This window comes from Cavia porcellus, unplaced genomic scaffold, assembly GCF_034190915.1.
Source record: "Cavia porcellus strain 051 isolate PalLab524CR breed Dunkin Hartley unplaced genomic scaffold, mCavPor4.1 scaffold_6, whole genome shotgun sequence".
Classification (NCBI taxonomy): Eukaryota; Metazoa; Chordata; class Mammalia; order Rodentia; family Caviidae; genus Cavia; species Cavia porcellus.
Window position 1 is genome coordinate 61,983,915 of NW_026947489.1, and position 26,417 is coordinate 62,010,331.

A 26,417-nucleotide genomic window follows, 5' to 3' on the forward strand; every position below is an offset into this window, starting at 1 on the left:
GTAGATTCTGGGTCTACCTGACTAAACTATTAATTATGTCTGTGGTATATCTGTGGCAGCTATGAAGAGGTGACCCAGTGCTTTCACCCTGGAAATGCCGATTACTATAATGTGTAAATATAAAGGTCACATTGTTTGGTCATAAGACAAGGGAATAGTTTTGGGCCTTATTTGGAGAGAACATAGCACTAAATGACAAAACTGGCTAATGGGAGACCTCCAGTTCTAGCTAACTACAGAAGTAAATTCTATTTACTTTAGAGAAGTAAATTTTATAGGGCTGGGGGTTTAGTTCAGCGGCACAAGCGCCTGCCTGGCAAGTGTGAGCTCGTGAGTTCAATCCCTGGTACCAAACAAACTAACAAGTAAATTGTATAAATACCAAAAGTAGAAAAATAATTCCTAGTAAATTTAAAAATTATTTTGACTGTTCATCATTAAGCTCAAGTATAAAGTGCAATTTTCATAATAAAAAATGTAAACAAAGAAAAGTTAGACCCTGAAACAGACACTGGTTCCACTTAACGCTTACTCTTCAACTTTGGATATTTTAACATGAACGGATAATCTTACTTGTAATCAAAGACTAACTTAAGGTTGCTGACCAAGTTCCCAGGGACGGTGCTCCCAAAGCATCAGCTCCAGGAGTCAAGCTGGAAGAAGACAAGACCCACAGGGTCTACAGAGAGATGTTCACACCATGCGAACAAGACTACAGATGAACTACCACCCAAACACAGACTACAAAACCTAGCTTACTTGGGATGTCACTCTCAGTCTCCTCTAGCAACCTCTGAGGCATAAAGAAATATAAATCTCAGATGCTGCTGCTTCCCTAGGTCTCAGTGACAAGGACATGTAATGAAAACTACTTACAAACAGCCCACATTAGAGGACTGGGCTGGAGGTTGATAGTCAGGAGCAGGACTGGAGGCTAAGAATTAGTGGGTGCTAAGGGTTCAAGGTGGGGGTCACAGCCAGAGACTGATCAGAATGTGAAGGATACTTGGCACCAGCACCAGATGAGGTGCCCCTTCCTCCAGGACCCTAAGCAGTTGCCCTTTCACTACCTCACTGAGCACCAAGAAGCCACTGTGACAGCATGTTACTAGTTGCCATGGGTGACCCGTGCTACCTCTTTTCTTTGGTCTAGGGAGCATTATCTAACAACCCACAACTCATTCCACCCTCTCAGCAGCACAGGCCACACTTCTCTCTGTGGTTTATTACTCAATGCCAGGTGGGAAAATCAGCCTGGCAATGAAACAGATCCCAGGGACAAGCAGAATCCCAAGGATCTGGTCAGAAACTAGATGGTCACGCGTAACATCAGGAATACGAGTGCACAGACTATCTGTACTAGCCAATGCTCTTTTAGCATAAGTTGGTTTGTACCACATACCTGACACCAGTCAGTCAGTCCTAACCCACAAAGTAAGAGAAGGAGACAGGGAGGCTTTGACTTAGTACTCTAAAAGAGCACTTTAATAGATGGTGTATACTGTGCCTGTTTGCATGATCATAATACTCCGCTGCAGAAGCTGTATCTGAAACTTCGGGTCTCCAAGGCCAACCATAACAACATCTTTACACACACTCAGGTAGGTCTGTAGGAGAAAGGAGCCAGGAGAAACCATAAGAAAGGAGGCATGCAATTTTGACAAAGCTTCTCCTACGTGGTACATTAGTTACCCCAGACCAGAAACTTACATTTTCATTTTTGTCTCCCTAAGAAATTTAGATATATTTTATGTAATACTTCCAATCAAACACTTACCACATGCAATGCATAAAATTATACTAAAACCATGCAGTTTACACTTTGTGAAAAAATAAACTCTAGATACTTAAAGGCCACAATGATTATTTTAGAAAGACTAACACTAAGGTGTAAAATACACTCTGAAAGAGAAAAGGACCAACGACCTGCAGCCCATGGTACTGACCTGGATGATTTGCTGATAGACTACTCTGTGGAGCTTTAGGTATTCTTCTTCTTGGTCTTGAATTAAAGCCAAAACCTTACTTTCCAACCAAAGCCCAGTGTCTTTCAAGACAGACAGATGGACTTTCCCTTCACAGCAGAACTGTGCAACACAACCACAAAGAGATGGATCAGTGAGAAAATCGCCCTGATATGAACTGCCCACACTAGGAGGGATGCCACACACCTTGTGCTCAAGATGGATGCTCAGCCGGCAGTGGAGGCTGAAGGCTTGCAGGGCAAGAGACTCACTGAAGTTCGGGGGCTTCCCATCTGGTGATCGCAGAAGTGATTCCAGGTCTGCCTGCAGTAATGTCACAACCTCAGAGCCATATTCTGAGCCCACATAACCAAAACAGGAGGCACCTGACTGCAGACACAGGTGAACCAGCGCACCTGCTCAGATGATACCCACCCTGCTGTTTCTGCACTTGACACCAGCCCGGGGTGGCAGCAGACACACAGCCTGGAAGCAAGTTGCCAGGCACCAGTGCTTTTCTGCAGACCTCTCTTTTTTTAAAAAATAATTTCTCCAAAATATGGAACATACAAATACAAGCACTTTATTCTAAAAAGCAAACAAAAAAGACTGTTTCCATTTTGGGTAAGTCAATTAAGAACTTATGCAAGTTTGTTCCCAGGAGCTATCATATCACTTGTCTCTATGGAGGAAAATGAACTCTAAAAATTAACATGGTTTATCAGTATTTTATAACTATTATTTAAAAACCTAGAGAATGGACATGGTGGTGCATGTCTGTATCCCAGCACTGAGGAGACTGAGGCAGGAGGATCATTGTGAGCTCGAGACCAGCCTAAGCTCAAGGCCAGCCAGAACTGCATAGTGAGACCCTGCCTCAAAAAGACAAAAAACAAATAACAAACAAACAAAAAAACACCTAGAAAGACCCATGATATCCAATAACTTTAAAAGATAAGCTAAAAGACTGCTGTAAAGTCCTTCTCTTTGGTAATGTTCACTTCAGAATCATCAAAAAGTAACCACTTCCCCTCATACTCTTTTTAACTTACACTGCACAGGAAATTTTGTTCTCAAATCCTCTCATGTAAATGCCCATTTGGTCAATGGAATCTTCATTTCTATTGGCTTCCTGGGCCCCATTAGTACTATTAATCTCAGAACTTTTACTTTCAGCAAATGTGGTACTGGCAGGCTTATCAAGACTAGATACTTTGTTATAGGCTCATAATTTGCTTTGCTCTTTTGCCCTCCAAGAAGTCTAATAGTGTCTACATTATTTTGTTGTTGTTTGAAACTTCGCTTGGCTCTGTATTTCCACAAACATTCTCCAGTATTTCATCATCTTAATTTTCAGCTGCACCCCTTGCTTCCTCCTCATTCAGTGGCTCAGGCTCCCCTACTTCACATATCTGGTCAAAGATAAAATTCTCCATGTCTAGTTCTAAGCTGTTGAGGTCAGTGACCTTAACATAAGCAGTGTATGCCCACTGCTAATTGTAATTCCACTATGCATCACAACTACAAACAACCCACAGCTGTAATTAGTAGGCAGCATGATCCACTCTACCAGCAAGAGCTTCAGGGATGTACATACAGACTGTACCTTGCACCTGCTTTGCAGCACAATCATACAGGTGACAGTAGTGACAGTGCTACAGGGAGAAAACACAACCCCATGGGGTCCTGGGGCCCCTGAATTCACACCAAACACTCTCTGAGACCTGAATGGAGCTGGCGCTTCCCCCTTGGTGGGCCACACTGTGTGTGAGTCTTCCCAAAGGTGGTGCACTGAGAAGCGGGAGACCAGCCGGGTCCCACACAGGTCTGCCCCTGGTGAGAAGACCAGGGCTGGGAAGTAGCTGGGCTCCCAGGCTCACCAGCTGGCTCAAGAAGCTGTGGACTGTTTTGCTCTCACCTCTTTTCCAACTCAGAACTTGTTACAGACCTCGATTTTCAGGGCAGAAAGTTACCTTTGACACCTCTAGTGCTTTCAGAAGTTGACGGAGTTTCCTCTGTGGTGCAGAGAGCAGACACTCTCTGTTCTTTGGATGGGTTAGCAAGTATTCCATGTAGACCAAGGCCAACTCGGGCTTCACTGGGCGTGTATCCTGGATCTGTACTTTACGCTTATTTAAGGAGGGCAAAGGGACAGGCAGATGAATGGAAACTGCAAACTCAAGAGAGGATAGAATTTCCAGCATACACTGCCCCTCCTTGCCAGACTCCACAGAAAGTGCACACACACCTTGGCCTGGGGCTGCTCCCGTGGCAGCCAGTCCTCAATGAGCTCCAGGACATGGCCCACCTGTCCCCAGGAGCACAGGCAGTCCAACAAAGTACAGTAGCTCTTGTCTGCAGCACCTTCCTCCTGGCTCCTCAAGGTAGAGATCACCCCACAGCTGACAACATAAAGCCAAGATCACATTTCAACAGCAAGGTCCCACTTTCCCAAAGTGAGGGAAGAGGAAAAAGCTGAAGTATACAGACTCTTTTTACGACATTAAAGGAATATGCGTGCCTCCTGGAACAATGCATGGACAGCAGTTTTTGAAAGCCCTAGATGATCAGGAACCCCAAACATGTAGCCCTCCATTCTTATGTCTCTCTTATGTCTCCAAACATGTAGCCCTCCATTCTTATGTCTCTCAGATTCTACAGCAAGAGTTCATAACACAAGGGGTTAATTTTTGTTTGGCATCAAAAGACTTTGGTTTTTTGGTTTTGTTTTGTTTTGTTTTGAACAGAGGTAACCAAATCACTAAAGCCTCTAGAACCACAGTGTCCAACAGAAAATAGTATGCAAAAGAAGACGGGTGTGGCTCAGTGGCAGGATACTAGCTCAGCAAGCATGGGCCGTGAGCACTAAAAAAAAGAAAAAAACAGTATCAAACCTGGTGTGTAATTTAAAATTTTAGCAACATGTTTTAAAATGTAAAGAAAAGTGAAAGGAATCTCAGCAGCATACCTATTTAATCCAATCTATCCAAATCATTTTAGCACATAATATTTAACATTCTTCCTTTCACACCAGGACTCTGATTCCATATGTATTTTGTGTTCTGCATATTTCGAGCCACAGGCCATGAGTGCTCATAGCTGTCGGAGGCCAGCAGCAGCCTTGGCCTCTAAGCTCACCTCACCAGGGGTCACAAAATCTCTTTTAAGCCTTAGATCCTTAGGGCCTCTCTCACTGCTCAACAGTCCCAGAGCTCACCACGAGCACATCCTGCCACCCGCAGAGGAGGAGGGCTCCGAAGTAAAGCTGAACACAGGCAATCAGTGGCTTGACTGGTGCCACAGCTAAGGTCCACACACTGCAGCATACCTGAACGGAGGGACAGCAGATGCTGGCAGAAAGGACATCAGCATAAACAAAGGGATCTTGCAGCGGTCATCCTAGGAAGATAGGGAGGGAAACAGAACAAACATAGGGTCTGTGACACTCAGACATTCTGGGAGCTTCACCTATGACTTTCAATCATCCATTCCCCAAGTCCCTCAGTCAGCATTCTTACAATTTTTTTGATGCATAAAGGGAAAGTTAAATCTCGATATTGCAATAATGAAACAACTTACGCAGACTTTAATTGCTGAGACTCCTTCAAAAACAACCCACAAGAAACATTGTTAGCTGGCAGAATGAAGGCATGGTAAATTCTAAAGGAAAAAGACATACTATTCCTGAAAATATATGTGAAACAGAAACAGGAGCAATCATTTGCATTTAGTTAACCTCTGGCCCCCAACTCCCAGTAGAGACTCACTCTTAATACTACAAGGAGACTGAGGGGTAGCTCAGGTCTGCTGCTTCGAGGGAGGGGACACAGCCTATTTCAGCTCCTGGCAACAGAAAAACCACTCACAAACACCAGGATTAACTGACCACTGTGCTCTCTGGTCACAGAAACCTCATACTTTGGCTCATCTGCTGTCCTTGCCCCATGCTATAGGCTTTTGGTGACCTTCTGGATTTCTGACCTAACACTGGTTTCTTAATCCACAGTAATGAGCTGTGCTTTAAAATTTACTAGTGAATTTGGCAACTGAGATGATCTGCCTGTGTGGCGGCCATGTTTCCCTTTCAGGAACAGATTGAAGGTCAGAGACTTAACTATCGCAGAAACAAGGATCCATAGTCAAAGCTAAGTGGTCCAAAAGTCACACACAGTTTAGCAGAAGACCACAGAATAACATTTGGGAAGGGTGGTTCAAAAGACACATATTTTTGGATTTAAATTATGCTTTTTAATAGCTGGGAATAACTGTGCACTTTTAATAATCTTTTTTAAAAATTTGGTTTTGAAATATGAACTTTCTGCAGGATTCAGATATAGCTCAGTAATTCAACCCTTGTCTAGTGTGCTCGAAGCCCTGTGTTTCATTTCCAGTACCAAAGACATAAAATACCTGAACTTGTTCAGAAATAAATCAAGGAATGAGAGGGTTGCCTTCAACCAGATAGAAACCAGACATGGAAAGATGATGGCTAATAGGACTAAGGCAGGGTGGGGAAGGAGTGAACTGTCCACCAAAGAACACATGTTCCAACGGGACAGGAAAAAGAGACCTTCTATACAGCAAGATGACCACAGTTGGCAACAACAGATCTTACAGCATTCTCAGGAATCCCTAATAACACATCTTAATAGTTTTTACCACAGAAATTGCTAAGTATGTGGGTAATGCATGTGTTATATAGCTTGGTTAGCTATTCCACAAAGTATACATATTTCAAAACATGTCAAATACAATAAACACACACAAGCTTTGTCAATTAAGAAAAAAATAATTTAAAAAAAATGAGCCAGGAGTGGTGGTGCCAACCTATAATCCCAGCGTTAGGGAGGCTATGGAAAGAGGAACACCATAAGTTCAAGACCAGCCTGGGCTACAAAATGAGTTCAAGGCCAGCCTGCACTACACAGCAAGACCTTGCCTCAAAAAAAAAGGCATAGACAGTTCTGTGTGTCCTTTGGACAAACATGATCCTAGTACCATGGGGCATCTACTCCAAGTGCCTCCAGGCTATAGAGGGGACTGGGGTTGGTGCAAGTGCAGCTCCTGCTCACTAAGCCTCCTTCTCCTGTCTTGCACACTCCTGGATCCTGGAATATGTCTGGTCCTTAGGGCACAAAGGCAGGCGTTCACAGATACGCTGCTCTACGTCAAAGGATATGAAGCAGAAGCCAAGCAACATGAATCCTATGGCAAGGCAAGAGTGAGTTCAGTCTTCCGGCGGCAGAAATAACAAATTCACATAGGAGTAAGCATGCTCATCATCCCCCAATTCTAAGACTTACCTTAAATACTTTCAGATACTCTGGAAGCACAGAGGCAAACTTGTTAACAGTGTAAACTTTGACCTCCTTATTATTTTCCAGACTTCTATGGATGCTCTTCCAGAGAATCACAATGATTTCTAGTAAACCTGCCATGGACCCAGTATCATTTACCGACAGTGTTTTGTCCAGAACCTAAGACACAAACAGTGTTATTGTGAAGAATGTAATGACAAGTACTAAGAGAAAAGAGTACTATAGAATTATGGACCTAAGGCAGAAATGTAAAGAGCATCAAGTCTACAGTTTATATCCTAATATGACTTGATTCTCTATTATAGAGTCTCAACTAGGGAGGTAAATATTTTTTCAAATCCTACCCAAGAAATAAATTCTAAGTTAATTCTATGTCCTCCACGCCCAGCAGGACCCAGCACCACCACTTCAGTCTGAGCCAGTGGAACCCAGACGTGAGCTGGGAATAACAAGGGCTCAGGACAAACACCCACTACAAGGCAGGTGTCTTATTTTTGTCATCTAGCTTTTCCTGAACATACGCTATTGGTGCACAACGATCATAGACTTAAGTATGCTGGGTTAACCACAAGTACACTCTAGTAAAGCCCTTCTGCCCACAGAGCTGGCAGCACAGCCAGCACTGCCAAACATCCTCATCTGTCCCGGTGACCAGCACTACCCCAGTAATGCAGACACAGACTCGCTCCCTGGAGGCCCTGTGTCAAAGGCCTGTGGGATGGTCACACAGGGCAGTTAGCACCTGGCTCCGAGTCAAGGTCATAAAGACTGTCTTGACACAGGTAGCATGATTCAGCTCAGGTCTGGTATTTTTTTTTGTTGCTTGCACAAGTGTGACACTAGGAAAAATTAAATGTGACTAACCAAGGTACAGAAAACCAAATATGGTTTCTATATAAAGTTAGCAATTTCAACTTGCACTTAATAGGGGTAAACACATTGAAGACATTCAAATTTACAAAGCAAAGAAACTCCTAAGGGTATAAAAGCTAGCAAAAGAACAATCTAAAAAGCAGACTGACAGTTTCCACACAGCATTTGATTTTACTTTTTCCCATCACAGCTGTGAGTTTAAGAGGATTGTCACAGTGTCTTTGTGGTTTACACCAAGCATTCAGGTATGTGGTCCCCTCGCACTATCAAGGACACGCTCAGGAAAACACAAGCACACAGTTTTTCAACAAACTAAAAATTCCCATGATTTAGTGCAGCAGGCTCATCCATAAAGTTTCATAAGAAAAACAATATAATCCTTTCAAGAACATCACTTTAGTAGTAGTTCATTAAATATGAGGTCTCTTTTTTATTTTTTTATCTCTATATATATATATATATGTATTTTTGGTACCAGAGCTCAAACTCACAACCGCACGCTTGCAAGGCAGGCGCTTGTGCAACTGAGCTAAATCCCCAGCCCCTGCTTTTTTATTTTATGAGAAAACATCTTCGGTTTTTAGCAAATGTCAAGAAAGGCATAAAGGGACACTCCAAAGAATTCTGCCTCTAGCCAGGTAGACATTCTTACAATGAGAATAGCTATACACATATGATGTACTATATTTTTCTAACACAGGTTACAATGCAGCTATGCAATTTTAAACCTCTTTTTAAAATGCAAATGCCTATATGACAAGTTATGTAAACTTTTTTATACAGGATGCAACAAGAGTACTTATTTCTAAACTCTTGTCTTTTCTAGTGACCAAAAGGTTACAATGCAAGCTTTCTCAATAATGTCTAAGTATGAACAATGAAGTGAGGAATTCCTTCAGTATTTAGAAAATAGAAAAGCTTCTCAACTAAGGTAATACACACATCTTTCCCTTTGAAAAAGCATTTCCAGTCCCAGTGCCAGTGCACTGTGGCCCAGAAGTGCCAGTGCACTGTGGCCCAGAGACAGTTTGTCTGTCCCACACCTGGGTACCTTCACTCTCTGCCCATCACACAGCTAGGCTCTGAGTGCTCAGTGGGGACTTCATTGGGTGGTGATGGAAGCTACTTAAGGCAGTGGTGGTTTAAGGATCTCCTTATGTTACTCCTCCTCTACTGCACACCTGTTTCCCCATACTTTTCTAGTAAAATTCCTCCTGAATAATTTTAGCCTAGAGTAAGTGTCTGTGGGGCAAAAAGAAAAGGGAAAAATGGCTGGCGGGGGTATGGCTAGTGGTCTGCTAGGATGTAACAGGGAATATGCTGGCGTTGGCTAAGAAGACACTATGTGGAAGAGGCAGAGTCTGGACATACCTGACTGCCTCTCCAGAGGGGACAGGGCAGGGTTAGCAGCAGCAAAGACGCACCATGGGCCCAGGACCTGCCATGCAGTAAGCACACCAGCACCAGTTTCAGCAGAGAGAAACTGCTTTTGACATTCTGCAGGTCAGCTTCCTATCTAGCCAGGTGCTTCAAAAAACAACCCTGAAGTTTTACTTTAGATGCCACAGCTTAATATTGGTAACCAGCATGTCCAAGTCTTAAATACTGTTTTCTTCTGCTATAATTGGACATTTTGGAATCTTAAAAAACAGCAAAGAGTTCCTCTGATAAATCACATGTAAAAAGACAATTCTACAAATGGTTCATGTGCAGAAATTCAGCCCCAAAATGTTTTTAGTAGAACCTTGTGTCATGTGGTATGAAAGACACCACCTTTAGTATCAGTACTACAGAATCAGTACCGTATCTGTATCTAGATCCAGAGCTATCTCCAATATTTTACTATCACTACTAAACAAGTAAAAAATAAAGACAACCCTAATGGTATAGCCTGAAAAGGAATCCCATCAAGTTAATGCTTGAGCACTCACGCTCACGTTCTCCTTCTCCCGCTCCTCTTGGTCCTCCTGAAGCTCTTGTAATGCCCTTCGGATACAGGCATTCAAGCAGTGGCGAATAACATGGATCAGCTTTGCTAAAACATTTAATAACAGTTAACTTCGACGTTTCTTTTACAGAATTAACTTTTTTTTTTTTAATTGGTACTGGGGATCGAACTCACGACCACACGCTTGCAAGGCAGACACCTATGCCACTGAGCTGAATCCCCAGCCCCCAGAATTAAGTTCTTTTTTTTTTTTTTTGGTCTTCTTCATTTTTATCAGTACCAGGGATCAAACTCACGACTGCTTGCTTGCAGGGCAGGAGCTTATGCCGCTGAGCTAAATCCCCAGCCCCCAGAATTAATTTCTAACAGGGAACTTATAATCCCAGCTACTTCAGTTATTTAAAGGGAACCACTACGAACTTTATTAATGCATGAAGTTTCTTAAAGGGACAAAGCCTGGCAACTAGGAACCATGTACCAGGCCAGGGCGGGAAGGCAGAGGCAGACCTATGTTGGTGCAGGCGGTATGCTCATGAGCATACTGATAGAACCTCCGGGCGGCTGCAGGGTTCATCTGGATCAACGTGACACAGCGCTCACACCAGATCTCCTCCGGCTGGTTTACAGGCAGGAAGGAATTGAAGATAAGGCTCACCAGGCGCCTGGACACAGGCCGAGACTCTGATTCCAGCCGAACCAAAATGTGCTCCATGGGGCATATTTTCCAAAACTGTAAAGAGTACATGTTAGAAGGAAACCAGCAGTTACCCACGTAATCTCCAAAACTGCTTTGGGACATTTCTGGAACACAAAGACTGAGGCAAGAAGATCACAGGTTCAAGTCCTGCCTGGACAACTTAGTGACTGAGACTTTGACTAAAAATGTTTAAAAACAGCTAGAGATATAGCTCAATGTGAAGGCTCTGGGTTCCATCCTCAACACCGCAAAAAAAGAAAAATAAAGAAAAGAAAATTCTTTTAGAATAACTATATTAGAAAGTCATTTTTCTGTGAAGGGTAGAATTAATAAGGCTACACTTTAAGGGGATGAAAATGGAATTAAAATGTATTATATACATGTACCAACTTCAAACAAAGAAAACAAAGAGTGTACACATGGAGTAACAAAAATAAAACTGGCATGGTGGCACACACCTGTGATCCCAGCACTTCAGAGGCTGAGGCAGAAAGCTTACAAGTTTAAGGCAAGTCCGGGCTACACAGTGAGTTCAAAGACAGCCTGAACTACTGAATGAGAGCCTGTCGAAAGAGAGAGAAGAGAAGAAGAGAAGAGAAGAGAAGAGAAGAGAAGAGAAGAGAAGAGAAGAGAAGAGAAGAGAAGAGAGAAGAGAGAAGAGAGAAGAGAGAAAGAGAAAGAAAAAGAGAGAAAGAGAAAGAGAGAAAGAGAGAGAACAGACAGATAATGAAAATGGAAAAAGGAAGGAAGGAAGGAAGGAAGGAAGGAAGGAAGGAAGAAGAGAAGGAAGGAAAGAAGGAAGAAAGGAAGGAAGGAAGGAAGGAAGGAAGGAAGGAAGGAAGGAAGGAAGAAAAAGAAAAAATACCAACATATAAATCACCCAAGTATAAGGTAGTAGGGAAAGTTAATTATGATTAATATACAGTAAAGTGCCAAACAATAGCCATGATTATTAACCTAACCATTTTTTAAATTTCTTAAAATGTCATAATTTGCACAATATAAAAAGTATTTCAAAACTGTGCAACTAGAATAGGAGATGCAGTTCAGTGGTAGAACACTTGCCTGCTGAGCATGCATGAGGCTGTGGGTTCCACCACCAGCACAAAAAAATAAAAAATAAAACCCAAAATGCAAAACACAACACCAAAAACAAAAATAGAAAGTAAAGAGGTACTAGTTTTGATACGTACACCCTACTCGCTTCTCAGAGGGTACTCCTCTTGGATCCCCATCACCATAGCAGACAGCACCTCTCAACACGAGCCCCTCATTACCCCACACTCAATAGCCAGGTATTTTCCTCCATCTCTTCCATACTGCAGTCCACCTTGCACACTTGTAACATGCCAAATCAGGACAGATCACACTCTACTTCACTGTGAGATCCAGAGTCTCCAGACACTTTCTCCAGTTCTCTTGAGATCCCAGTAAGAAACTGAAAAGGAATGTTACCTACATTTCTCTACCAACCATTACCTCACAAATCACCAGCAAAAACATTTTATACTTCAAACAAAATACTACACTAAAAATATTCAGTTCAGAGTGAGAATTAAAGTTTTAATAGGCTGTTTAAAAAAAAAAGGCAAGCCAGGTACGCTGGCACACTCTGTAATGCCAGCAAGAAAGGCTGAGGCATGAGGGTCACTAACTGTAAGATTGAGGCCAGTCTGGTCTACAATGTAAGTTCGTTAGTCTAAACTATATTGTAACACCTTGTCTCAAAACACAACACAACACAGAAACCAAAAACACGCATTGAAAATTATAGCAGGTTTTGTTGAAACTGATATGCCGTCTTTTTCCAAATGAAATGCAGAATCCAAAATAGCCAGAGAATTTTGAAAGAAAGTGAAACTGGAGAGCTTACAATATGTGAGACTGGAACAAACTAGGTAGCACAGTATTCAGACACTAACACATATAGACAGACAGACCAGCTAATGAATAGAGGCCAGAAACAGAGCATAGGATCTGTGATTTCCAACAAAAGCTCCAAGTAACTCAACTGGGCGTGACATCACTCTAAATCTTGGTTTCTTCTAACACATGTGTACTCCTGGAAACAAAGCCCCACCCTGGCCCTGGACACCTGCCTTATCTCAGGCAGTGGTCACTAGTATCTCGTCTCCTCTGGAGGTCCCTTACTATACCTCAGCAGATGCCTACATATACATAACTCCCTGTCTGTGCTACTGGCCACACACCACGAGCACTCTGCACTCAGCATTTTACTGATATATCTTTCTTTGTTCTTTTGTAGCCACATAGAATCATTTCTCCTATGAACACACTCCAATGACCCTATATGGATGGACCTGTTAGGGTGTTTCAAATCCTGTGGCACAACAAAACAGAACTTAAAGGAAATTTCTCAGGATGCGAAATAGAGAAATTACAGTGTTACCGTGTAACATGGAGGTCAACCTAACATGTTAAGCAAGAAATTAAACAGAATGAGCACTGCAGGGGACAATCATATCAGCAGCTTATACAATGCCTAAGTGTCCACTTATTACCAGGTAAGTATCTTCTTGCTTCCCTTGTGAAGACAGGGCACATAGCCAATCTTCCCAAGTAACACTTCCATGCCTACCAGATATCTAGTATTTAAATACTATAACAAACATTTCAATAAACACTGTCACATATGATTTTAAAAAAACATGTAGGGGCTGGGGATTTAGCCCAGCAGCATAAGCGCCTGCTTTGCAAGCAGGCAGTCGTGAGTTCGATCTCTGATACTGATAAAAAGGGAAAAGACAAAAAAAAAAGTTAAAAAAAAAAAAAAACATGTAATAGGGACAGTTTATATTAATGTATTTCAAAAAGGAAACAAACATTTGAATTTTTGGAACCTTCAATGGAAAACACAAGACAGAATTTTATGACACAAACATGATCAAATATATCAGCTATCAATCTGTTTAAAATGCAGTTATTAAGACCCTTACAGCTGGTGTGGTAGTATATGCCTGTAATTCAGCACTTGGGAGGCTGAGGCAGGAGGATCACTGTTGAGTTCAAGGCCAACCTGGCTGGGCTACATAGTGAGTTCAAGGACAGCCTGAACTATCTAGTGAAACCCAAAACAAAAAAAAAATTACTTTGCTTCCTTTTAGATGAAAACAAATGCACTTGTTTATCTCATGTCTCCAATAAGAACACTCCTGGTTACCTACCTTTGCAGCACGCACAGCTTTGATTTTCAGCAGCATATCCACAAAAGCCACACGCACTTTCTCTGATTTGTCATGGAGACTGTATCTGAGTGCTGGCAACAGCTGCTCCAATAAAGGATGGCTCAGTTTGTTATCCAATACTATCGGCAGGCACTGTGTCAAAGGAAAAACCATTCAAAAATCATAACATGCCAATAAGTTCAGGTTAAAAAAAAAAGTTCAGGTATGAAACATTCATTCAGAAGACATGAAGTTAGGTGTTTATTAGAGTCACTAGAGAGATAATATACATACAGAAAATAATTTCCTCAAAATTTCATATCCAAAGCATATTTTTAGTGAACTGATGTGGTTTCAAAACCAATAATCATCACATCCTTTGCTGCACTCAAACAAGACTGAAGCAGTTATAAAAGAAATCTTCAGAACTTCCTCTTGGCTAAACAGTGGAGGGTTTTGGTGGAAAGAATGAGAACATGCAGGCCAAATGGAGCACTTCTAAAGCAGAATCAAGAATCAATTTATCTTTTAACAGTCCATGAACTCTGTATTTCCTGACTGATGTTGATCCATGCTTGTTTAACCCACAGAACTGACCAGCACACAATCAGACCCTAACAGTGATGGGAAGCCAGCACCTGCAGGAGCCCATGAGTGCCAGCTCAGGATCTAAGTGCCCACATCCCCAGTGCTCTTCTACTTTGTGTTACTATTAAAAACACTTTTGCAAGTTCTTACCAAAAGAGCCTATGCTGATATGCTGTTCAAGTACACAGAGCCACTTTTCTAAAGTACCACACCCAAAGACAGGCTGACTCATCCATCTATCCATCCATCCATCCATCCACCCATCTCTATGTCTGCCTGGCTGCCAAGGCCTTTGGCAGCCTCGCTTCGGTCCAGACCCTCTATGACGGTCAAACTTACCAGCACGACTTCTGCAAAGGTGACTGTATCATGTGAGAGCTGGACTCGTCAGTGGATTAGCTCTGACATTCACAGCTCAATGCGCTATTAGGGGGTAGGATCCAGCTGGAGGTGGTCACAGGGGGCTGACTTGGAAGGGTGCATCTATTACTGGCACTGTTATTGGCACTGTTGCCCTGCTCTGCTTCCCAGTCATCATGAACTAAACAGCTTTGCTTTGCTATAGCCCTTCCCAGTGCTGCTCCTGCCTTGGAGCAAGTGACCATGGACTGAATGCTTTGAAATAATGCATAAAAGGAAACCCCTCTTTATTTAAATTGTGGGTATGGAGTATATGACTCCAGTGGATCTGGGAAAAAGGAAAAGAGAACTGAACACTTAGGGACTCTTTAAGAGTAAAAGGGTGCACTAACAAAGACCACAGAGCAAAAGAGCAATCACTAACACACCCAACAGCAGCATCTAGAAACTCCTCTGCAGAGGAAGAGGTGGGGTCCTTTCTTGGGGGTGACCAAGGAAGAGCTGCTGTCCTTCAGGATACTTGAGCAGAAACAAAGGAGAGAACAGATCCCACAGCAAGGATACAGAAGAGAACCAGGCAGACAGGTTACAAAGGGGCACCAGACAAAGACAGCACAGCCAAAGACCATCTCTCAGCCTATCAGTCTCTTTGAAAGGAAAGAGAAAATCTCTAGCACTGAGCTAAGTGTCAGGAGCCAGCAGCTGCCAACAGCTATCACCAGGGTGGGAAAGTGAGGTTACTTAGCTCCTCTCAGCTGCCACTCTGACAGTGTCACACTCTCTAAACCCAGTGCCTACAACACCTGTGGCACAGTCTAGGTACTTGCCCTGGCTTGCCACCACATCTTCCCTCTTTCATTCTATCACCAACAGGAGAAGAGAAAACAAATCAGTGACCACCACCTAACATCCATGTCACAATTTCCACAAACCCCAGGCACTGTGTCCTGGTGGCTCAGGAAGCAAGGTGTGAGTTGTCTTCGGACATGATGAGCCAGTGAAGGGCTGGCAGGTAGAGTGCAAAAATGCCTAACATTTTAGTCCTTGTATGTGGACATACAAAGCTTTGTACAAATCAAAGTCAATCCCTTTGTAAGAAAGATCTATACACTGGTCAGTTGTGAAGGTGCCAGACACCTCAGAGGGGCTGAGGATCAGCAGGGGGCAGAAACATCACGGCCATGCTCACGTGACAAGACTGTTGGGCCACACACACGCACTGGATTCGGAGAGCATTCAGCCTCCCACACCATGAAAATCAGGCCACATCACCTCACTGGTCCTGCAGACCATGTTCCATGCCTGTTTACACATGTGTATCTTTTCTCTAAGACGCACCACAGGGTGCCAGGAGCATCCTTGTGAAACACTAAACTAACTACTAGTATTTTTTTAAAAACAATCTATTTATTTCCTTATTCACTTGTTTGTGTTTTTTGATCCAGGGCCTCACTACATAGTCCAGGCTAGCATTGGATTTGCAGCAGTTCTCCTGCCTTGGTCTCCAGGGTGCTAGGGTTAGAGGCATGCGCCACCATGCCCAACAACTAACTAGTGTTATGTCAAGAGCCACGTCTGTAAAAAACAGTTCTGGTTTCTTTTAAATTTTACTTCAGAAACACAACCAAAGTATTGATAGGATTATCTCTATGGAGGAGAATAATGGTTGATTTTTTTTCTTTTCTCTTTTCTGTACTTTACAACTATTCTACAATAAATGTTAGTTTCACACTGTAAAATCTTTTCTTTTCTTTTTTTTTTTTTAACAACTGTAAAATCTTACCTTAAAGACAGAGCAACGCACATCTGCTGAGCTGGTATCAAAGGCCAGCTCCCCAGTTACTTTCTTCAGGAGGTCAATGAGAATGGTGGGTGGCATCATTTCCCAATATTTGGACGTTATTTTACAAACACCAAGGATTCCTGCTGAACGGACCATCGGGTAAGGATCTTCTAGAAGGCTCTATAAGCAGGAGGGGGAAAAGGCTTAAAAATCTTAAATGAGCTCCCTTACTATTAATATCTCTTTATGTATTTAGCACTTTGGGAATTTAGAACTTAATAACAGACTTTTAAAGTTATAAAAATACTGGTCATATACCCATTCTCTCTCAGTACCCAAGAAAGATGGCATCCAGGATCAGGGTACCAATCCAGTTGTTTGAAATCCTACATTAACACAGTACAGCATCTGCACATAAGCTATACACATCCTCTTGTGTATTTTCAATCATCCCTCAATCACACATAATACCTGAAACAATGCTATGTATATAGCTACTGTTCTATATCATTTATAGTTCAGTACTGATACTGTACTGTATCATTTAGGGAACATGGACAAGAAAGGTCTGTACATACCCAGTACAGGCACAATTTTTCAAATCTCAAAGTGCAGTGGGCAAAATCTAGATAGAGAACCCACAGGTAAGGAAAACCACTGTGATTCACTGTGTGAATTCCTGCATTTAACAGCCACCTTGAACATGAGGTGCTATGTGCCACCTCCATCTACAGGTCTCTCAGTGGCAGCCTCAAACATCAGCTCCTATACCTTGGTGAGATCTGTCAACTTCTGGAAGCATTCTGGCAGACGCTACTTATAGAGACACCTATCTGGAATCCCAAAATGCTGTGGGGCACAGGGTCCACAGTAAAACAACTCTGCTGTAATGCACTAATGCAGGCCAGCACTGTCTACAGCAGTTAACAATTTTAAAGGAGAAAATAAGACAGTCTGGTCACATACCCTCCAAGGAAGCACAGAATACCACCAGGGCAAATTCTCACACACAAACATAGATGCACCATGTGAATCCCCTCAACGGTATGTAAACTACCGATTCCCAGGAAACGTAAGAGAGGGCCCAGTGCCATGTTAAAGGCACCATGGAAATGAGTTCTACAAAACAAGCTCTAGGAAACCTAGTAGCTAAACTTCTCCAACAAGCTCAAAGGAGCACGTTAAAAAGAAAAGGAAGCCTAGCGTGACGGTGAACACTTGTAATCCCAGCATTCAGGGAGGCTGAGGCAAGAGGACCACAAGTTGAAGTCCAGCCTGGGCAACTTAACTTAGCAAGATCCTGTCTCAAAAAAATGTAAAAAGGAATGGGAATATAGTTCAGTTGAAAGGCTTAAGGTTCAAACCCAGTGCCAGGAAAACAACAAACAAACAAAAAACAGAAAAAGAAAAAGAGAATGGAAACTTGTAATTTAGGAATATCTGATTCTTTAGCTAGATACAAGTTCACATGAACCCAGGAAAATGGGGACAATGACTTGGGAGTTTGATGAGATCAAATGGGATGATTATGTTTAGAAACAAACAAACCAACAAACAAACACGAGATTAAAAACGAAAAAATTAAAATCCAGGAGCTTCTAAATGGATTAAGCACTTATCTAGCTCTTTCCCCACTAAGTAAAATGTTTAGTGATGACACAAATGAAAGGACTGAGGAACTTCTCTAAAACAGAGTTAGGGTCAGACTCAGAGGAAGAAGCAGAGACAGTATGACTGTAACCCTCCACAAGGGGTCACTGAAGCAAGGCCAGAATCAGGGTTGCAGAGACAGGGCACTGGCTCCCAGCAGAAGACACAGAGCAACGCCTGCAGCAAGAAGGTACATGAGGACCAGTAAACACACTGAGCAAGTCCAGGTCTGTGGGGAGGATCCTGCAATAAACACTGGGAAGACAGACTGAGCCACAAGGGAGGAGCAGGCAGAACGTGTCAAGGAGGGCTCCTTGGTTGGTAGAAGGCAACCAGAGCCAGCTCTAATCCAGAACTGAGGAGTGGCCTTCACATAACAGCAGTGCCCATCAGCACCTCCATCACATAAGATACATACATACAATTCTTCAAACTGCTTCTGAATTTCACTATCCATCTCCATCTCATGGAAGTTAGGATCTCGAACAGGAAATGCCTCAACAAACAACAATGCAGCATTTGACCGAACTTCAGAGTTTCTGGCCTATAAAAACAAGAGAATAGTTTTAGAATCCCAGAGATAGCAAAGACTTAAGTCTAGTGTTTCCAAAGCAACACTTCAGTTATCTCAAACCAGACTTAGAATTATAACATTTAAATTGGTTAAACTGGGCTGAAGGGTAGCTCAATGGTAATATGTGTGTGCTCAGTATCTGTGAGGCCCTGGGTTCCAATATCAATCAATCAGCAAATCTGTTAAGACTGCCATAAACTAAGCCAAAACCCAGTTCAGTGCCAACAGATGTTAAAAGATCAGCTTCCTTACTTCAGTGCATTCTTAATGTCAATCAGAGATGGCCGTCTGTAGAAGAGACTCCCACATTCACCAGAATGCCAGGCCTCTGGCCAGTCACTGGCTGGGTGGCTAGAGGATGGGTACGGGGACAGCTCTGCAGCCCAACCAGCCTTGGCGGCACTCAAACACACCCTCTTTCTACTTGGCAACTTCAAAACAGCCCCTTACTTGGCATTCAACTGCTCGAGTTTTCTAGGTAGGCACATCCAAGAAGTGCTTTTTTTTTTTTTTTTTTTTTTTTTTTTTTTTTTAAAGAAGTGCTTTTAACAAAAAAAAACCCCACATTTTGAGAGCCAGACATGGTCTTGCATTTCCAGGTGCTCAAGAGGCTGCGTCTAGGAGTTCAAGGCCAAGTTGGACAAAACAGTGAAACCCTATCTCAAAACAATAAACAGAAAGAAAGAAAGAGAACATTTCTCTCTATATAATACCACAAAGCACTCAGCTGCCTATCGTCTTTTTACTGACTCACTGGACTCTGTTAGCAATGGTCAATTCAAAGTGAATTATGACACCCAAATGTGGATACACTATGTTTAATTTTTAATTCTTATTAGTACATGTTAGTAGTACATAATGATTACATTTATCATGGGGAATCTGTACATATACATAACACATTCCAACTGTTCCCCTTTGGCCAGCATCAGATTCATTGGATCTACTGTTTAAAATGTATACCTTTAGTCCTCTCCAAAGAATGGGCTTATATAATCTATACAGCATCTCTTCCACTCCTTGCCGGACATTCTTTTGATGCTGAAAGTAACTCAGCACCTATAGTTAAAAAAAAGAAAAACACAAAAATGAAAAGACAGTATTATTCCTTTTTGAAACTATTATTTGAAAAGAGCAATAAGAGGGCCTGTTCTCTCCATCCTATGACTGCTTTCCTTGGTGAGAAGCAGGACAGCACTGGAAGCAATGAAGCATGAGACAGAAATAAGCACCAGAGGTTTGCTAGTATAGCATAGGTTGGGTTCTAATTTCTACTATCCAAACCAGGCATGATGACACAACTACTGGGGAGGTTGAGGCAGGAGGATCACCTGAGCTGACCTGGGCAACATAGCAAGATCCTGTCTCAGAAAACAATAAACAAAAATTTTTAAAAATAAATAATTTCTACCGGCCTACTAATAGCCACATAACCTCAATAAAACTGACATTTAACCTCTGACCTTCAGGGTACAAAGGAAATGGTTCTTCTAAGTTCCAAAATGCTCACAACACTGGCTGCTGCTGACTAGTGAGACACACTGGCTCTGGACACGACTTCCTGATGAACAGGGGTCACTACTTGTGACCCTTCATAGGACAAGTTAATTTAGGTACCAAGTTTATGAATAATCAGAAAACATGTCACCCCAGAGGTTCCATTCCTCTCTAGCCAGAATCTTCCCAAAACTGTACAGATGTACAACCCCATCAACAATCACCTTCGCCTTAGTTCTGTAATTAACTCCTCTAGAAGTTAAAATTCATTAGTGAAACAGAAAACTTTAAGCAAGCTCTTAGCCAACAGCCTACATTTGAACTTGTACTATTAGAACCCTAAGAGAACTGTTGGATGAGGATTACTTTTTCACATTGTTAATTCATTTCAGGACATTTTTGTTTTTGTTTTTTTGGTACTTGGAATCAAACTCACAGCCTCACGCTTGCCAGGCAAGCATTGTGCCCTGAAGTACATCCCTGGCCTTTATTTCAGTTTTGTTGATGGCGATAAAAGGCTTTGTATATCCCTGGCCCCTATTTCAGTTTTGTTGATGGAGATAAAAGGCTTTAATCTGCAACTTCCTTTTTGTGTCCATACTATTGAATTTTGGTATCAACAGCATAGTCATGTCATAGAAAGATGGTTTAAATGACTGTGTTGAGATATAACTTACATGCGTTAGAACTCACTCTTGCATTTTTTGTTTATTTACTCATATTTATTTATTTTTGGTCTTTTTGAGACACAGTCTCACTACACAATTCAGGCTGGCCTTCAACTCACTTTGTAGCCTGGGCTGGCCTTCAACTGGCAGTAATTCTCCTGCCTCAGCCTCCTTGGTGCTAGGATTACAGGAGTGCACTACCACGCCCAGCTCTCAAAACTCTTTCATAGCACAGTTCTGACTGTCTCAACAACAGCGTACCTTTTCTTTCCTCATTACAATGTTGATGGCAAGAATAAAACTGCCAAATACTAAGATTCTGAGAAAACCCTCTAAATGACAGTGTGCAAATATAACGTAATTTTTAAAGTTAACCAAAGTGACATAAAAACACTATGCTATCAGCCTGGTCTCTTCTCAAGTAATGCTGAAGACACTTCCTTTAGCACCACTAATTGTGGACACAATCTTAATGATGTACTACAACTGACGGGATTGAAAATGCACACTTGGGGCTGGGGGTTTAGCTCAGCGGCATAAGCACCTACCTGCCTTGCAAGCAGGCAGTCGTGAGTTCGATCCCTGGTACCGATAAAAAGGAGAAAGACACAAAAAAAAAAAAAGAAAAGAAAATGCACGCTCACCTCCCGCACTCTGGAGTGCACTGGGGACCTCCTGGGAAGGTGGATGCCATGGAACATCAAATCCTGGATGCAATCATTTTCGATAGTCTGAAACACAAATGCAACCTGGCACTCAGTGCCTGAGTCCCACAGGTGGAAGGGTGGTGGTCCTGCAGCATGCAGTAGGGTCTGACCTTCCTGAAACCTGGGCCCATCCTTTCCTGGAGCTTTGTGAAGGTTTCTCCACACCTCCTTTCCTCCTCACATACCGAGAGGAATGCTTAGCAAAACTAGCACTAGAGGCTAGCTCACAGGGGAGTGTAGGGACTAGGGGTGAGGTGCATACCCCCAGGTGGGAGCTACCCCAAGCCAGGAAGACCTGGACCTATTCTTCCTGGCTGCCCAGAACTAAGCAGAAGTCCCCCTCCACGGAGGGTGGAACTCTGAAGTGACTGAAATAAGATCACTTGAGGTTGCCACTGAGAAAGGCTTGGGCAAGACAAAATGTGAGAGCTCTGTACAGCCCACTGCACTGACAGTCCCAAAAGAAGCCAGCCTGTAGGAGCAGCCAAAACTCCACAGCCCCGTAAGCAACCTATTGGGGCCTGCAAGTTCCAGGAAAGACACAAGATAGTTTTGCTGTCAGCATGGCCTCTTCTCAAGTAATGCTAAAGACACTCCCTTCAGCATCACTAATTGTGCAAAGTGTCCTGCTGCATGTGTGATGGGATATGAGACAGGTCACACCACCTGCAAACCTACTGTGCCACGAGGGCGGGACCCAAACTAATTACCAGAAGATGGAGTCCTAGGCACCATGGTACAGATCCATAAAGGAAGCAAGGGACAAACGTCTGGAGTAAGTGGTTGAGCAGTCAAGACCATGGGAGCAACCTTTTGGATCTTGAGCAAAGACTGAGAAAGACACCTTCAGAAAGTAAAAGGTTAAAATAAGATTTTTTTTTCTGGTTTTTTATTTTGTCTGAGGCAGGGTCTCACTATGTGGTGCAGGCTGGCCTTGAACTCACATACATCTTCCTGGCTAAGCCTCTCAAGTGCTAGGATTATAGGCATGTACCACCACACCCAGCCCTAAAAGGTTTAAATATGGATATGTCTGATTATTTCCAAAATGACAGACTTACTGATAACTTTTAAAGGTATTATAATGGCACTGAATAACATTTTGGAGATGCACAATAAAGTAGGTAGAAATGAAATATCACATCTGGAATTTGCATTGAAAACTTAAGGAGAAAAGGAAGGAAAGGAAATAAGGCTGAGAAGCACATACTGTTGGTGCAAATTTTGTACATGTCCAGTTACCCTAAGGTACTCATTACAAACTCCTGTTCTCTGAAACACTATTGGAGAAAGGGAAGGGGGACACTTTGAGGACAAATATTATTCTTGAGAACTTATTTTGTGCAGCAACAAAACACAATGAATGTGTGGATCGCTGCCAGAGTGGGGACAGCCAGGCCCAAGCCTCCCTCAGTGAGTCAGCACATTCATGGACTGCAGGGGGAGAGAACCCAGCCTCACTAGGAGGTGATCCTCGCCTAGAAACTAGCGCATGAGTGGGCCACTGCCGGAGTGGGAACAGCCACTCAAGCCTCCCTCCGTGAGTCAGCACCATTAGTAGACTATAAAGGGAGAGAACAAGGCCTCATCAAGAAGCAGCCCCTGCCTGGAAATTAGATCATCTTCATTGTTTTGTTGGGTTATGTTTTATTCTCTTTTATGTTAAATCTGATGGCATGAGCAGCTATTTAAAAGATAACAAGACATATTATGGTAGCTGTTTTGGATGTACTTTTGGCTTGTTTTGAAGTCCTTTATTACATTCATTGTTTTGTTTTTATTGTTTCTATTCTGTTCTGTTTGATTTTTACTATGTCTGAAGGTATCTGCAGCTATTTTGAAGACAACTAATGGCATTATGGTAACTATAGTTTTATTTTCCTTGGTTTTGTCCTCTTTAAAATTAAAAAAAAAAAAAAAAACACAATGAAAAAATGCATAATGACACCCTGGCTTTGCCACTTTGCTCAAGAAATTACACAACCTGCCAGTGATTTAGCTCAGCGGCTTAAGCGCCTGCCTGGCAAGCGTGAGGTCATGAGTTTGATCCCCAGTACCAAAAAATAAATTACACATTCTAAAACTATTTTAAACACTGTCCATGTAGAAATATAACAGATAATTTTTGTTTTCTAGAAGCAGAAGTCACTGGTTAGCCCTCCCAGTGGAAACCAAACTTCATGTGGGCAGAAACAAACTACACCCTGCTTATCCTGCCACAACCACAGCCTGCTCCCCAGAGCGGCACCAGGGTGGAGGTGGCTCTCCAAGGACACTTTTGCACTCAGAGCAGAATTTTACTTTCACATTTGATTACCCTGAATTTTGTCCAACACTTGATTTTTGTCCAAATGAGTCCCAGAATGCTTAACTGGAATTCTAAACTATATCACCACATCTTCATAACGTAATTATTACACTTGCTAAAGGCCGACCATCCATATTTAAAATGAAGATCTCTACATTCTCAAAACAATGTTACCTCAGGCACTGAAGGTGCTGAATGGCACTAGCTACAAAAACAACAGGCTGTGTACCCAGCTTTACCCTTTCTAGAGGTAACATTAAAAACACATAGGTATTTGTTATGTGAAGAATGCATTTGGTTAATATCTTAATAGTATTTTTGTATAGACATATTTTACACATGTATATGTTTATGTATAATACACTTTAGTGTTTTAATATTACACTATACATAAATGTACACTGTACATCCAATTACTATTATTTCAACCTATAACTGGAATCTGTAGAAAGTACTGTAAGAGATATTCTTTGTACAAAGCTTTTGAAATCTGACATGTATCTTCCATGTATAGCACATCTCAACTCAGAATGGTTATCACCCGAGTACCCAATAACTACACATGGCTCTACAGACCCAGAGCAACCAAAATTGGGGCAAAATCCCAAAAGAAGTCCAGCTGCATATCTCAGAAAGGGACACAGGCAAGTGCAGGGAGAGTGCAGACTACCCACATCCATCACACAGAGATTTGTTATTTGGCTTCTTTTCACAGGTAACATGAAGAAGGGTTTTAAAGTAGATCTCCCTGAACTGTGTGCTTAGTAACTAGAATACAATAAACATTTAATAAAATCAAAATACCTCTAATATCTTCCCCGAAGCCTTTTTCCAAGCTCTGAAATAAATTTCTGCAATGTGCACCATCAATGATCTATTAAAAAAATAAAAATGTTAATGCGAACTTAAAGAAATACACCTTCAGCACATATAGTCTCAGGTATGCTACTGTCCTCGGGAGAGGAGACTCAGGTTAGGCAAGGCCTTAACTTGCTGTTCAAAGCTGCCACTTCCCTGTAGTGGAAAGCAGAAAAAGGACACGTACGGTGAGTGGAAATCAAAGTGACTGGCACCTCCTGTGCCTCAGCACAGGCTTCACCACAACTTTCCCACTTTCAGAGAAACTGAGACATAAGCCCAAACCCAATCTGAAAGTCAAAACTCTAAATATAAGTAAATGATTGACTTGAACTCACTTTGGACAATTCAGGCTCTAATTCCTCAACCACAGGAAGCTATAGCGTACCAGAGTTCACATTACAATCATAGAAATTTAGAAATGTATTATTAAACCTATTAGTCTGCAGAGGCTGGGGATTTAGCTCAGTGGCATAAGCGCTTTCCTTGTAAGTGTGCGGTCGTGAGTTCGATCCCTGGTACTGATAAAAACGAAAAAGACAAAAAAAAAAAAAAACCTATTAGTCTGCAAATGAGGAAGTAAGAGAAAGCAATGCGAATCCAGTAGGAGCTTTGCAATCAAGAGATCCAATAATTACAGGGCTGGGGCTGGGGATTTAGCTCAGCGGCATAAGCGCCTACCTTGCAAGCAGGCAGTCGTGAGTTCGATCCCTGGTACCGATAAAAAATACGAAAAAGACCAAAAAAAAAAAAAAAAAAAGAAAAAGACAAAAAAATAGTAATAATAATAATTACACGGCTGCCTGAAACTGGGAAATTCAGTCACCAAAGCCAACCTCAAAGGAGAGTCGTGGAAACTGACACTTAAAATGCAGACCAAGTGCTCAGCACCAGCACAGGAAAAATGAAAGTTCTTGACTCCTGCCTTGCAAGAGGCAGTGTTGAGGCCAGAAGCTCCACGCTGGCTTCTCCCCATTCTTAACATGCAGCACTCTTTTCAGCAACCACACAGCTCCTATACTCACCTGAGAGGTGTAGTTTATAGTCTAAATGCTACCAAAATGACACAGGCTTGTAGTGAGGCTGAGGTCTGATGGGCCACATAATCTATTTAAACAATTATCACATATTAAAATCTTAATCTAAATGATCACTTTAAAGGATTATTTCCTATAGAAGAAAAGCAAAAGCCAGGCACGGTGGTGTACATCTGTAATTCCAGCATTCAGGAGGGTAAGGGAGGAGATCACAAATTTGAAGACAGCCTAGGCTACGTAGTGAGACCCTGACCCAAAAATTCAGAAAAAGGAAAAAAAAAAAATGCCTAGTGATACAGTAGTATAAGTTATAATTTTTAAAGTTTTCGACATATTAATAACCCCTAAAAGTCAGATAACTCTTTCAAAATCAATTAAGATAGAAGAAACTTTTGAAATACT

General features: G+C 42.1%; 1 protein-coding gene across 4 annotated transcripts in view; it reads right to left on the reverse strand.

Annotated features, from left to right (window-relative positions):
• Ncapg2 (non-SMC condensin II complex subunit G2) overlaps nt 1-26,417 on the reverse strand; it is a 61,144-nt gene that overhangs the window by 22,295 nt on the left and 12,432 nt on the right. For all 4 annotated transcript variants that reach the window (XR_010048146.1, XM_013152315.3, XM_063250854.1 and 1 more), the window contains exons 9-23: nt 24,925-24,994; nt 21,750-21,836; nt 19,904-19,999; nt 18,785-18,910; nt 16,717-16,896; nt 13,986-14,138; nt 10,611-10,833; nt 10,087-10,190; nt 7,268-7,441; nt 5,293-5,363; nt 4,213-4,366; nt 3,938-4,093; nt 2,172-2,288; nt 1,947-2,087; nt 1,508-1,607 (exon numbers count right to left, since the gene is read on the reverse strand). Coding sequence is in view for 3 of the 4 variants with exons in the window: in XM_013152315.3 (XP_013007769.1) it covers nt 1,508-1,607; nt 1,947-2,087; nt 2,172-2,288; nt 3,938-4,093; nt 4,213-4,366; nt 5,293-5,363; nt 7,268-7,441; nt 10,087-10,190; nt 10,611-10,833; nt 13,986-14,138; nt 16,717-16,896; nt 18,785-18,910; nt 19,904-19,999; nt 21,750-21,836; nt 24,925-24,994 (1,952 nt within the window). In the remaining variant the exon portion in view is untranslated. The remainder of the gene's footprint in view (nt 1-1,507; nt 1,608-1,946; nt 2,088-2,171; nt 2,289-3,937; nt 4,094-4,212; nt 4,367-5,292; nt 5,364-7,267; nt 7,442-10,086; nt 10,191-10,610; nt 10,834-13,985; nt 14,139-16,716; nt 16,897-18,784; nt 18,911-19,903; nt 20,000-21,749; nt 21,837-24,924; nt 24,995-26,417) is intronic.